A 13,163-nucleotide genomic window follows, 5' to 3' on the forward strand; every position below is an offset into this window, starting at 1 on the left:
CAAGCCTTTATCAGCTGTGTGATTGGGCTGAACAGAAAGACAGAGGACAAAGACTCTAGACTACAGAGCTAGAGGCACAGGGCGAGGAGGTGAAGCCATGTGCGAGCTGCAGCATTTTGTGAGCAGTCAAAAATCCATGCAGATTTTGATTGTTTTGGATGGGATCCATGATGGCTGGTTCAGTGAGGAGGACAGAGTGAAAACAACCCCAACCTGCCCGTCCTTGCCTCCTCTCTTCATCAGGCAGGATCCCAAATGACCTTTCCAGCTCTGTAACCGAAAGCTGGAAAAACCAGGGAAACGTGCACCCAGGGTGTAACACAAAGCTACTTTTTGTATCCAACTGTTCCTGTTTGCATTGTCCCGATTACTTTGATATTGAATAATAACTGAATCTGATGACTATGAGACAACATCATCACCACAAGTTCTTAACAAATTTACTAATAATGATCCTGGATGGACATTGGATATACCGCTGTCCCTTAAAAAGAGTCATTTTTGCTGATTCTATCAGTAAGCGCTTTTCCAGTTACCCTCAAACTGGGAAAGAAATTGTGAATACAAAATATGCCTAATGGACACACGCTAATTTTGAAAACAGTCCTGTGTATCGCAAAAAAGTTTTTACGCTCGCATGAGATGGTATTTCAGGCGATTAAGGCATATTTCGCAAAACTGCAATGGAAACACTTCTTGATTTCATAGCTCATATGATGTGTAACACCGGTTGGTGGTAATTTGACTTTATGGATGCCAACCGCCATTAAACCCAAAGAAGAAGAAAAAGTACAAAGTCACATGACATTTTACAACGCATGGCTCAGTATGTGTGGAGGGAGGAAGAGACTGACATCTTCTCAACTCTTATTCGAGACAAAGAAATCAGCGATACTAGATTGGCTTTATTGAGCGGCTGCAAAAGAAATAAACCTGTCAATGTTTTGGACAACCATCGCCATGGTTACTGAAATGGTATTATAAGAGGAGAGGGGTGTAACATAGCAAGAGGCATAATATCACTTAATGGAAACGCAGTCATTTGCAGTTGCGTTTTATCCAAATTTCGAAAATACTGCTGAAGTTTTTGCGTTTACATGCAACTAATTAATGTTTGATAATTAAAGCATCATCTTGTCAGCCTGCCATACTGGCAGAGAAGTTTATTTTGAGATAGTGTCAGTATTTCATTTTAAAGCTGTTATCTGCTGATAATGATGATACATGAACAAAACGTCTTAATATATTTAGCCTGTGTTAATCACAGACCTTATTTACAGCATTTTGCTAAAAACCCATTCAAAAAACCCATAGACTTTGAGACGAGGGAACCGAAGTGCAAAAATGCTAACGGACTCATTACTTCAACACTCTATTGACCTAAACCGAAGAGGATGTGGCTGTGTGTAACAGGTCTGCCTCCATTTTGGGCATAACTGGTGATAGAGGAGACACAGATCCATCACTTGTGTCGCAGGTGGACACCAGTAAAAAATGTTATCGCCTAGGCTACTACTTCTAGCTTTGGCTTGTCAGTCTTTTTTTGTGAAGTTTCAGATCAATCACAGTCAGGCAGCAGTTTTGCAAATTTAACAGAGTTGCATGTTGCACATTACTGCCTATACAGAGTGTTGCAGGGCACCGAAAAGGAGCATGTTGGATGCAACTAGCTTAGTCCAGTTAGTGTGGAGCAGAGACGAAGTTTTAAAATAGAGAGAATTAAAAATTTTCCAAAACAAAACCATTCATAATATGAGCATCTTCAAAAGCCATTCTGGGACCAGGTCAAAAATATTTGCATTATAATGCCAAAAGGAGATGAGGAGGGGTCACATGGAGAGGAAACCCTAGAGAAATACCAGCAGAGGGCTATACTGAGGCTGATTTCCAGTCATGCAGAGCAGGCAGACAAGCAGAGGTGGATGATCAGGCACAGATTGAAGTGAAAGTCCCTCTCAGGATCATCCTGTATCTAACACTTGCTGTGTATTCATCTGCTGCCAGGGAAAAACTACTCATGATTTCAGAGAGACAGATCGGTGGTGAGCTACTGATGACTGCCGATTGGTTTGTTTCCCTTCGAGTATTAAGCCCCGCACCAACGGAGGACGGTGATTGGATTTGATGAGGAACTGTGAGAGGAGGTGGGAAAAGAGGTTGTATCCATGAGGTGAGAAAATGATCTTACAGAGACAGGAGTGACTGTCAAGATTCAAATGTCAAAGATGACTGGAGGAGTGTGAACTTACATCCAGAGGGGCTCGGTCAAGACGTGTTGACTGATAATCCACAGATGAAGAGTGACCCAAAGCAAAGAGTCAAAGGAGAAAGAAATAACATGTCGTGCCAGATGAATAAAAAACAAAGCAAAGTGCTCGTATTGAAGCAACACAAAAAGGAATGATAAGGAAGATGTGAGAGGTGGTTTGATCAGAAGATGTTGATGAAGATTTCCGTGGTGAAGAAATCAAAGATGGAATGGCGGGTGAGAGGGGTGGAGGTGGAGGGTAGCGAGAGCTGTGTACGGGGGTGTCCAGAGAGGGAGTTGCAAAAAGGGGGCGAGGACAGCAAGCGAGTGAAGACAGGCAGGTTCAGGTGGAGTTGGGAGCCAAGCGAGTGGAGGAGGGGAGAGCGAGACAGCGAGAGGTTATACCTGGGAGGAAACCACTTCGGTGTAGCTGCTTAGAGTGTCCTCAGAGAACTTAGCAAGCTGGGGTAAGAGAAGAGTCTAGTTAAAACACAGAGGGAGGCCTTCGCTCGGTCTCCTCTGTGTGTGTGTGTGTGTGTGTGTGTGTGTGTGTGTGTGTGCGTGCGTGCGTGCGTGCGTGTGTGTGTGTAGGGTTAGACTGATATGGGTTTCAAGATCATGTGGTTACGTTCAGATCACACTATATTTGGAATCTGATCACTCTTTTGGTCCACATAGCCTGCATGGGGTCAAACACAAGGTATTTTAGTGTCCACTGACTATGTGAGCCGTGCAGCTTTTTTACAAATTATTGTGTTCTGACAATCTGCCAGACTGCTTTATGGGGATGATGATCATTATTTTTATTAATACTGATACCATTATCAATACTCCTTAACCATCAATACCAATATCGACAAATCTTGGCATCAGTAGTTTTGATAATGTATCATAAGATGATTACAGCTCATGAAACAGGTTGTAATTCCATCCCTACTATCCATGTGATATTGCTGGGAAACTAATTTCTCACCCAAACAACTGTATTACAAGAGTTTCGTGCCAAACACTACATTTTCTTTTTCTCTGTGTTACATGTGAACACATCATGATGACACAGTGTTGGCCTTTGCCTAATAGTCATTTTACTAAGTCGACCTTGAAGACATCACCAGAAAACCTTATACAACCTCGTTTATATAGCTTACTAGTGCTTATCCTGCCAATTTTAACTCGGATTTCAACATTGGATAACTATTTTCATCTCAAGGGAAGCAGTAGCTGACGGAGATGGAGTTTTTTAGATTGGCGTTTTCTTTTAACCTAAAGACCGTGGAAGATTCTGCTTTAAGGTTTAATTTGATGCACATGGTTGATGTTCTTGTCCATGGAGGTTGTGTTCCCCTCCCCTTGCAAGAAATTATTTTGAGACATAAACTACATTTCTCTTCCTCCTTATCTTTTGCTTTTGTAAAATGTAGCCAAACTTTAGACCTCTGCAAACATTCAGCCATCATCGCAAGAAACTGACAACCAGATTTCTTCGCTTGGTTTGATACCTGTTGGCTGGCAATTCAGTTGTTTTAAAAAACTTTTTTGGACAATCGATGTATGTGGACCAGTGATTGGATTAAATGGCGTGACTCAAATCGAGATGTAATGTTATGTTATAGGACCCACGGGACTCGATCGGAGTATCGATAAGCTCAAAAGTTATCGATTTTCAGGTTTTGAAAAAAACAGAACCAGGTCCTCAGTTGAACAAGGTTTGGGTCTCCATACATACCACTTTATATGAGCAAATCATGCATATTGTCAATATTATTCGACTTGTGAATGTCATGAAAAAATAGTATATTTCTTCTTGCCATAAGTGGAGAATATTGGTGTTTGTACTTATTCCATCACCTTGGTGTTTGTATTATAATACAACAGTCTGAACATTTAATACTGATTCGATCAGACCACTAGGGATGCCCCTTGAAACTCAGAGATTCAAATCATTAGTTGGAGACCCTCAGTTGACTGAAATTGCTTCAAGTTGAGCAGTTTTTGTTTTTTTTCTGTGCAGTGTACCTCCAGGGGTTGTTTTGGTCCCCAGATTTTGCTGCAGAGGGAGAGCTCTTGACTTTCATGCTTCTCTTTGACACAGAGAAGCTGCAGACATGCAGGCAGCAGCACAGAGGTGGAGAGACCTTCTGCTTAGAAGTGGTGACTGTGCCTGTCTGTGCATATGCCTGTTTATGGTACCTGTTGTCGTGTCCTATGCTGGCCAATGTCTCGCTCACTTAAATTTAGTGTTATTGGTAATATTAGTTATTGGTAAATTATGTCTTACCAGTTTTTTTTTCATATGATGTTATAGATATATAGATGTTGTAGATATATGTGCTAGTTATTATTATTATTTTATTATTATTAAATATATATTATACGTAGGGTTGGGTTTTTTTGTATGTCTAGCTTTCTGTCTTTTTACCTTCCTGTTTTTTCAGTCAGTAACTCCACTGCTATGTCATATAATTTCTTAAAAATGCAATTAAAATAAAAACAAAACAAAACAAAACAAAATTAAATTAAATTTTAAAAATGGGTAATTTGGGGAATTTACAGCTCATATTAACTGAATACAATATGGTCTCTGGCTTTTGTTTGATATCTAGTGTCTGAAAAAAAAAAACTGACGGCCATTCACGACCGTCTTTGGTGCTGTTAGCTTGTTAGCTTGTTAGCTTGTTTACTTTATGACATGAATGTGAATGTCACACAGAACGTCCTGCAAAGTCCGTTAAAACTTCAACAATTTGCATTTGAAATGTAAAAGAATCAGTGAACATTCATAATGAACAGCTAATTCCGAGTGCCCCCGCATAATTCTCTAGAGACCATATATTTATTTTGGATTTAGTTTAAAAACTACTTATTGGCTGAGCATCACCATCACACTGTTTAGTTTGATATCACAGGTAGGAGCACTCCATTTTTTATACTGACCTTGTAAATTCAAACCAAAATATCAGTCTAACCCAACAGTGAGTGTCTGTGGATATTAGTGAAAACATTGTCATTAGTCGGAACACAATCCTCCATGTTAGTAACTAAAGCCGTCTTTTCTGCCACAGCACATCACAAATGAATAACACTGTGCATTTGTGTTTATGTATGCGTGTGTGTTCCTCACCAGACCAGCTGGCGATGCTCGGCTGAACTCAGCGAGGACCCTGGCCTCTCCGAAGGCATTCAACAGCACCCACATGACAGGAAAGAGCAAGGGCAAGATGGGCAGAACACCCATAAGCTGCAAATACAAGTTCACACAGTTAATATCTTTATTCAGTCATTCTGATTTTTCTTTTATTTTAAAGTGTGTAAATCTAAATGTTTATTACCAGCATACTGTATAATGAAAAAGTCTGAACATTAACAAATTTTGTGTGCTTTTCAATTGATTATGATTTAAATATGAGCTGGCTGACTGTGTTCATGCACACTACTAAATCACACCAGGAAAAGTGATGGCAAAATACTGTACATACTTGAGTCTTTGTTCGATACACATTCATGATTTTGAATGACTGTACCTGAAGTTGAAAGAAATTGTAGCAGGCAGGGGTTAGATTGGGTGCATCACAAAAATAGCGGATAGTGTTCACTAGCAGGAATGCCACCTAAAGGGAGAGATCATTAAGATACCAGTGAGGCAAAGTGGGCACACATCACCTTTGGGCTGTTCAGGTAGACAACAAATGATTCCAAACACTGCCTCAGTAGAAAACTGCAAAGCACATTTCTATTTATTTACATATTTATGCTTGTGCACCATCTATGGAGGAAGCTGTATAAAACCTCTAATGTGCATTTGACAATGTGCAGAAATCCTTAACAAACCTTAATCTCATCATATTTTTCAGGCTGTATCGCGATACACAATGTATATCTCTAACCTACTAAAAATATTAAAATACAAAATAATTAAAAGGAACTCCAGTAACAATAAAGTGGCTACTGTCATAAAATAAAGTTACATAAACTACTGTTGTAACAAAAATGTATAAAATAATGTTAGAATGTTAAATAATGTTAAGTATAAAGTAAAATACAGTACTGTTATAATTAAATAAACTAAGGTGGAACCCATGGTACTTTTATTTTGAAGGACCTGGCTGGAATCAGGCTGGTCTCAGTTATTTATTGTTTATAATGACATCATTTTTACTGTTTTTTTTCCTTCTGTTTTTTTCAACAGCCATTGCTGCTGGTTATTTGTTTTTATTGAATTTATTTCTGTCATATGTTAAAAATCCTTTTAGCCCACTGAATGTGAATCCAGGGCACTGCTGTAAAAGAGCTTAATGCTCATTCAATTGAGCCTGAATAAACAATAGTTTGGATTGAAATAAACTGAAATGCTCACCAGAACAACAGGACAGACCAGCTTGGTGATGACCGACTGCACTGTAAACCTCTCATTATCCAGCACTGTCACTGGTCGAGTCAGTGCCATCTCCAAACCATTTCTGAAGACAACAGGGGACAAAAACATTAGTCATCAAATTTAAAGGGACAGTTCACCCCCAAATCAAAAATGGATATTTTTCCTCTTACCTGTAGTGCTATTTATACATCTAGATAGTTTTGTTGTGAGAGTGTTTGAGATATCGGCTGTTAAGACATCTGCCTTCTCTCCAGTATAATGGAACTAGCTGGTACTCTACAGCAGTATTGATAAGCTCAAATGTTATTGATTTTTGGGTTTTGAAATAGGCAGAATCAGGTCCTCAACAGAACCAGGTTTTGATCCCTATCCCTTGTCTTAACTCTAGTAAAAGAACTAGAGACACAGTTACACCCCAAAGAAGTATTGTTTCTTTTAAAGTAATCATGTAGCATTCTCTACCTGTAAAAATTGAAACATAGTTTTTAGGACTAACCGACTGACTGACGTCTGTGTATGTGAATATATAGATTTTTTTTAGAGAGCTTTCACTGTGTTGTCTCTGTAAATCCTGTATGCAAATCAACTGCAGTTGTTATAAGTGATATTGGCAACTGCTTACGACGGCACTGTGTGGGGGGCGCATGGCCACTCGTAACTAACTACACACCCAGATAAGCCACACAGATCATTTGTCACCAGCCAGGCCCAACATGTGCAGGTGTCCTACCTGACTGTGTCCAGCACTGGAGTCCGTACCACTCTGAAGAGACGGTGCTGCTGGGGGCTCTGGGGTCCTCTCTTCTCATTGGCCCGTGGAGAAGGAGGAGGGGAGAATGGGGGGAATAAATCTCCTGGCTCCAACACAATGTGCTCATCATCCTGAGGACGGAAAAACAGATTAAGCTGGTCACACAGTTTAGTCTTAATGGGCTGTTCTGTAGAAACTGATCAGTAGTCTTATTTGGCTGCTGACACCAGCTGTGAGTTTAGACGTGATGGTGTAGGTTGTTTGGAGGGTCTCGGATGACAGAACTTACTGGTTATACCTCTGGTGCTGTTTCAGTCTAGGAGCAGTGATACTAAACTTGAGGCCCGTGTGCCATATGTGGCCCCTGATAGGGTGTCAGGTGGCCCCTCAACCATTTTTTAATCCACAATAAAAACAAAGTGATTTACAATGGGAATTGTTTTTGTACTTTTAGTATACATAAGTTACCAGAGTGCATAGAACAGCATCAAAATAGAGCTTATTTATCAAAAAGGTGACAGTGGAGGATCCCCCACACCCCCCAACAAAGGTCCAAGCTAAACCCCTAATGTCAGACAATACTGGAAACGACCTAAAATCCTAGAAATGTTGTAAAATCCTACAAATATCCCTAAATCTGACAATATCCTAAAATCCTAGAAATGTCCTAAAATCTGGGAAGCATCTCAAAATCCTAGAAATGTCCTTAAATGCTAAAAATGTCCTCACATCCTTGAAACATCCTAGAAATGTTTTAATATCTTAAAATCCTAAAAATCCTACAAAAGTCCTAAAATCCTAAAAATGTCCAAAAATCCTAGAGACATCCTAATATTTGAGCAATGTGATAATGCTAAAAATGTCCTCAAATCCTAGAAACATCTTAAAATCCTAGAAATGTCTCAAATCCGAGAAAGGACCTAAAATCCTAGCAACGTCCAAATATCCTACAAACATCCTAAAATCTTATCTATCTTAGAAATGTCCTAAAACCACAGAAACATGTGTGGGGCTGCTGCGACTGGCCCCTGGCCTCCTGGCATTTTGTAAAAGTGGGTTAGGGTAGGGTATCCCTGGTCGAGAGTCTAATAAGTTCAAGCATGTGTTGGGAGGAACTCACTTAATATCTGCAAAGACATACAGCTGCCTCCTGTAGCATTCAAGTCCAGTTACAACACACCAAACACTAATGACTCATCTTATCAAAGCGTGAAAAACCAGAAAGATAATGTGGTAAACTATGGGAAAAACACATGATTTCTATGCTGTAGCTGTTCAATTGTTTACATGCCTGAAAAAAAAAACAGCATACCTCATCTTAAGCAACATCTGTCTCTAGCAATCTGCTGAACAAAAACCCTTTACTGCTAAGTGTCATGAAAAAAGTCCAGTGTTATCCATATCAGTGTGTTCAGCTTCATCCCACACAATGAGGTTTGTCTCTTTTTTAACATCAGTGCAGCTACAGAGTGAACACCACATCCTGCTGCAGGCTTCATGTGAACATTACATGACTGAAGTGATAAAGACAACTGCTCAGCAAACTGCACTTGAAGAGAGATCTGTGATACTGATGACATGGACCATCTTGTGTGAAATAATACAGAACTGACTGGCTCAGTGAAAATTTTCTCTGACACAACAACTAATGAGTGACTCTTTACCTCAGCAGTCACTGTTACAGCACCAAGAATAACATGTTTTCTGCCCGCCAGTAGCAACTATTAGAACACAGGGGTGTATGTGTGTGTGTGTGTGTGTGTGTGTGTGTGTGTGTGTGTGTGTGTGTGTGTGTGTGTGTGTGTACATGTATGTTAGTGAGCTTATATTGGAGCGATTACAAATATTGGCTTTCTGTACCAATACCAGTTCTGTATTTGGTAGCTTGATTTCAATTCCAACAGAATATCCAGGGAAAAAAGGTGATAACTTTGAATTTTTTTTATCTCCCAAAAGACAAATTTAGTAAATACTTTCCAGTGAGAAACATGCAGTCTTCACTACAGCCCAGTATACACTGTGCCATTTTGGGCTATCCCAGACAAAAGATGATCATTGTGAATAAAACATGGTGAAATCTTTGGTCATGGCTCTCAAACGGTTGTCCTTCGTCGCACAGTGAGAGAGGTTCAAGGATAGCCGTTGTCACTAGGGATGCAACGATTCACTTAACTCACGATTAAATACAATTTACGATACTGGGTTCACGATACAATTTTCTCATGATTTTTTTTAAATTACAAAATGAGATTACAGAAAAATGATGACTCAATGATGACACTCGTGGATGATAAGCTGGACTCTCTCTTTGGCTCTTCTCGTTTGGGCGAGCGGGGTTGTAAATGCACTTGTCAGTGTGGTTTGGCCCTGTGGTTGTATTTAAGGAGTAACGTGTGTAGCCGGGGGTTACCTGAGCTCCTCACTATGATGCTGGCTCACATAATACATCATGTTTGTTTGTGTAGTTCAGCACCCTCTTGCAATATTTGCAGACTGTTTAGTATTTTCCGTTATCTTCTCGCCTTTATTACTTTCTGACTTAAGGAAGCTCAAATGCCGCCACTTCAATTTGAAACTGGAGGGTGCATCTTCTATGTCAATATCGCCTGTCGCGAAGCCTCTGCTTCATCTTATTTACGTTAGCAAGATGTCTCTAGTCTCGGACATGACGTAGGACGTTAAACACGTAGTGATGTGGCATGTCCAGCAAATTAATTCAAACCTAGATCCCGCCCTCTGCTGTTCAAAAAGACTTTCACTGTTCTTTTTTCATCTCACTGATTTGAATCTTGCACATTTTTTATGGATTTTTAACTGCCTTGTGATGCATTGTCACATCCCTACCCCATACCATACACAGACTGACCTTGATGCCTCTGAGGGATGCAAACGCCTCCTGGCCAGGTCTCAGAGCGATGATGTCTCCTTCCACCAGCAGACTGACAGGCAGGTTAACCAACTGGGAGTCACGGTAGGTCCAGTGAAGGGACCATGACGGGGACGAGGGTGTGTACAAGTCAGGGTACAGAGATGAGGACCAGCGCACTTCACCCACACACCCTGACAGATAGTCTGGAGTTACAAGAAAAGAAAGAGAGGACACAGTTAGAGAGAAGAAGAAGAGATGGCAACCTTTCATCAACTACATGGAGAATCTCCCATCCCTCATGATTGAATAATGGCCTGAATGATCTCCCTATATTCACCACGCTAGTGTTATGATAGACCATGCCGTTACGGTTTACTCTATCCTCTCTTTTTCCCCCTTTAATTGTATTGCTGTGCTTAGTTACAGTTTTATGAGTCATTACATGCAAATTTATTTTATTGTCTATTCATTAATTTTTTTAGTTATTCATAATCTAAACTAGTGTTTTTGCACTGACCATTTGTGACTGTGTTTTTTTTATTTAGAAGACAAAAATCAAAAAAAGAATGACGAGCATGAATAAGGTCACAGCAAATGTCATGCAATTATTACTGATAAATGTCAGTGAGAAATATGTTTCATGGAAAACTGTGGAGCCCTCCTAGACCTTGTCAGTTTCATATTGGAAATGTACAATATTGTGGGATACAGTCTGTCAAAATCTGATCTGTGTTTCAGATATAACACGTGACGCTCTTGTCACACTGTCCAAACATTGAACAATAAAGACTGGAACTGAAGTGAGTGACAGAGCTGGTGGCTGGTACCTGTATGTCTGTGCTGCTTCATCAAAGTTCAAGAGTTTAAGCAGAGAGAAGCGGAGCATGTTTGACAGCTGCTGTATCCAGAGCAGTGTTACAGCTGCCACCGGCTTTCACTGATGCCAATCAATCACAAAATGCCTTGATCAGCTCTGATAATATCATCACAAATCAATCCCAGACATCCCTAGAGTGCATACTGAAATATGCAGTCAATCATTTTATCAAATGAGCTCTATTTTAATGTCCCCTGCAGGACACATATAGATGAGGACTATGGCTGGGCATTAAAATTCCCTTCCATATAGGTATAAACTTGTATTTATATAGGACTGTAGTTTGGTGCAATGACTTTATCTATCTTGATCTAGAGCAGTGATCCTAAACTTAAGGCCCGCAGCTTAAATCTGACCCCTGACAGGGTGTCGGGTGGACTATAAAAATAAAGTGATTAACACCGGGAATTGTTTCAAATTTAAGTATACATAAGGTGCCAGAGTACATAAAACAACATAGAAATAGGGCTTGTTTATCAAGTAAAGTGCCAGTGGAGGATCCTCCACAAACCCCTGACAGAGGTCCTCGCCAAGCCCCTAGTGTCCTAAAATCCTACAGATATCATGAAAACCTAGAACTGTCCTGAAAACCTTGAACTGTCCTAAAATCCTGGAACTGTCCTAAAATCCTAGAACTGTCCTGAAAACCTCGAACTGTTCTAAAATCCTAGAAATGTCCCAAAAACCTGAAATTGTCCTAAAATCCTAGAAATGTCCTAAAATCCTAGAAATGTCCTAAAATCCTAGAACTATCCTAAGATCCTAGAAACACTGTAAAAATCCTAGAAATGTCCTAAAATTCTATAAACTTCTAAAAATCCTAGAAACATCCTCAAGTCCATCAAACATCCTAACATCCACGAAATGTCCTAATATTCTAGAATCTCATAAAATAAGAGAAAAAAAATGAGAAATGTCCTAAAATCCAAAAAGTGTTCTAAAATCAGAGAAATGCCCTAAATTCCTAGGGTATTCCTTTCCTTCATGGAATGTCTCAAGTCCAAGAAATGTACTACAATCATATAAACGTACATGTACAAAAATGATAGCTGGCTACAGTATAGGACATAAAAGCCTGCCCCCTCCATGTGATTGATGGTACATGCCCAAAACAATGTATATGCCAAAAACATTTGCCCCAAAGAAAGTTGCTTTCTGTCATTTGAGGTTGTTCTTATCACCCGAATGTTTCCTGGTTTGGTTTTAAGTAGTTACTTGATGCTATAAAAAGGGGGTCTGACATCATCAATGGCACATCATGCAAGTACGGGTGGGAGCTGGATACCGCAGCTCCACTTCTCAGTCATCACTTTGCAGACGCTGGCTCAAAATGATGCCACAAGCACCAGATGGCAGGTTTCTGGCTTTGAGAGAAAGTAGCTCATGGAAATATGGAATATTGGAATATTGATTTACGTTTCCCTGGCCATAGAAATAACACATTTGAATTTTTTATTTAGGTTGTGTTCCCCTTTAAGTTAAGCTGAGATGAATAACAGATGAGCAGGCATTGTCTTCTATAGGAAATAAGAATGCCATAATTCCACTATAATTCCAGTGATGAGTCAACGAGTGTGACTCACCGCTGAGCTGTGTGATAATGCCCCTGAGACGGCGGACCATCTCACTCCTCTTCAGCTGCTCCTGACGTCTGACCAGCAGCAGGCTCAGCAGGAAGAGAAGAAGGAGGGCTGCAGCGTTCACCAGCTCAATTCCAGAACTGTGGAGGAGCAAAGGAGAACAGCACAATTATGTGTGACTGATGAAATGTAAATTAAAAAAACTCTATCTTCAACAGGTCCAGCATGAAAGGAAAACATCTCTAAATTATCTTAAACCCTTTAAAACATTCCAACAGCTCTCACGAGCTATTTAACTCTTTGAAACCTGAGCATATTGATTTGATTTGGAGAAAAATGGAGAAGAAAGTCAGCTTTGCAAGAAATGTCCCACAAACTACAAGAAATAAATATAAAGTGATGTGATGTAGAAAATTACCTGATAATATGTTTTTAAAAGGGGGGGGTATTATTAAAATGATCA

The 13,163-nt window shown here is 39.9% G+C and overlaps 1 protein-coding gene across 5 annotated transcripts in view; it reads right to left on the minus strand.

The window, feature by feature from the left end:
- Nucleotides 1-13,163, minus strand: part of tmem94 (transmembrane protein 94) — a 46,645-nt gene that overhangs the window by 20,523 nt on the left and 12,959 nt on the right. For 2 of the 5 annotated variants that reach the window (XM_088069746.1, XM_088069745.1), the window contains 8 exons: nucleotides 12,704-12,840; nucleotides 10,241-10,446; nucleotides 7,354-7,505; nucleotides 6,603-6,705; nucleotides 5,770-5,856; nucleotides 5,370-5,486; nucleotides 2,654-2,710; nucleotides 2,250-2,279 (listed from right to left, as the gene is read on the minus strand). In XM_088069746.1, the coding sequence (XP_087925872.1) occupies nucleotides 2,250-2,279; nucleotides 2,654-2,710; nucleotides 5,370-5,486; nucleotides 5,770-5,856; nucleotides 6,603-6,705; nucleotides 7,354-7,505; nucleotides 10,241-10,446; nucleotides 12,704-12,840 (889 nt within the window). The remainder of the gene's footprint in view (nucleotides 1-2,249; nucleotides 2,280-2,653; nucleotides 2,711-5,369; nucleotides 5,487-5,769; nucleotides 5,857-6,602; nucleotides 6,706-7,353; nucleotides 7,506-10,240; nucleotides 10,447-12,703; nucleotides 12,841-13,163) is intronic. The other 3 variants (XM_042507682.2, XM_088069747.1, XM_088069748.1) reach the window with 2 other exon arrangements.

Source organism: Plectropomus leopardus, chromosome 19 (assembly GCF_026936395.1).
Source record: "Plectropomus leopardus strain MGB_pleo_1.0 chromosome 19, ASM2693639v1, whole genome shotgun sequence".
Classification (NCBI taxonomy): domain Eukaryota; kingdom Metazoa; phylum Chordata; class Actinopteri; order Perciformes; family Serranidae; genus Plectropomus; species Plectropomus leopardus.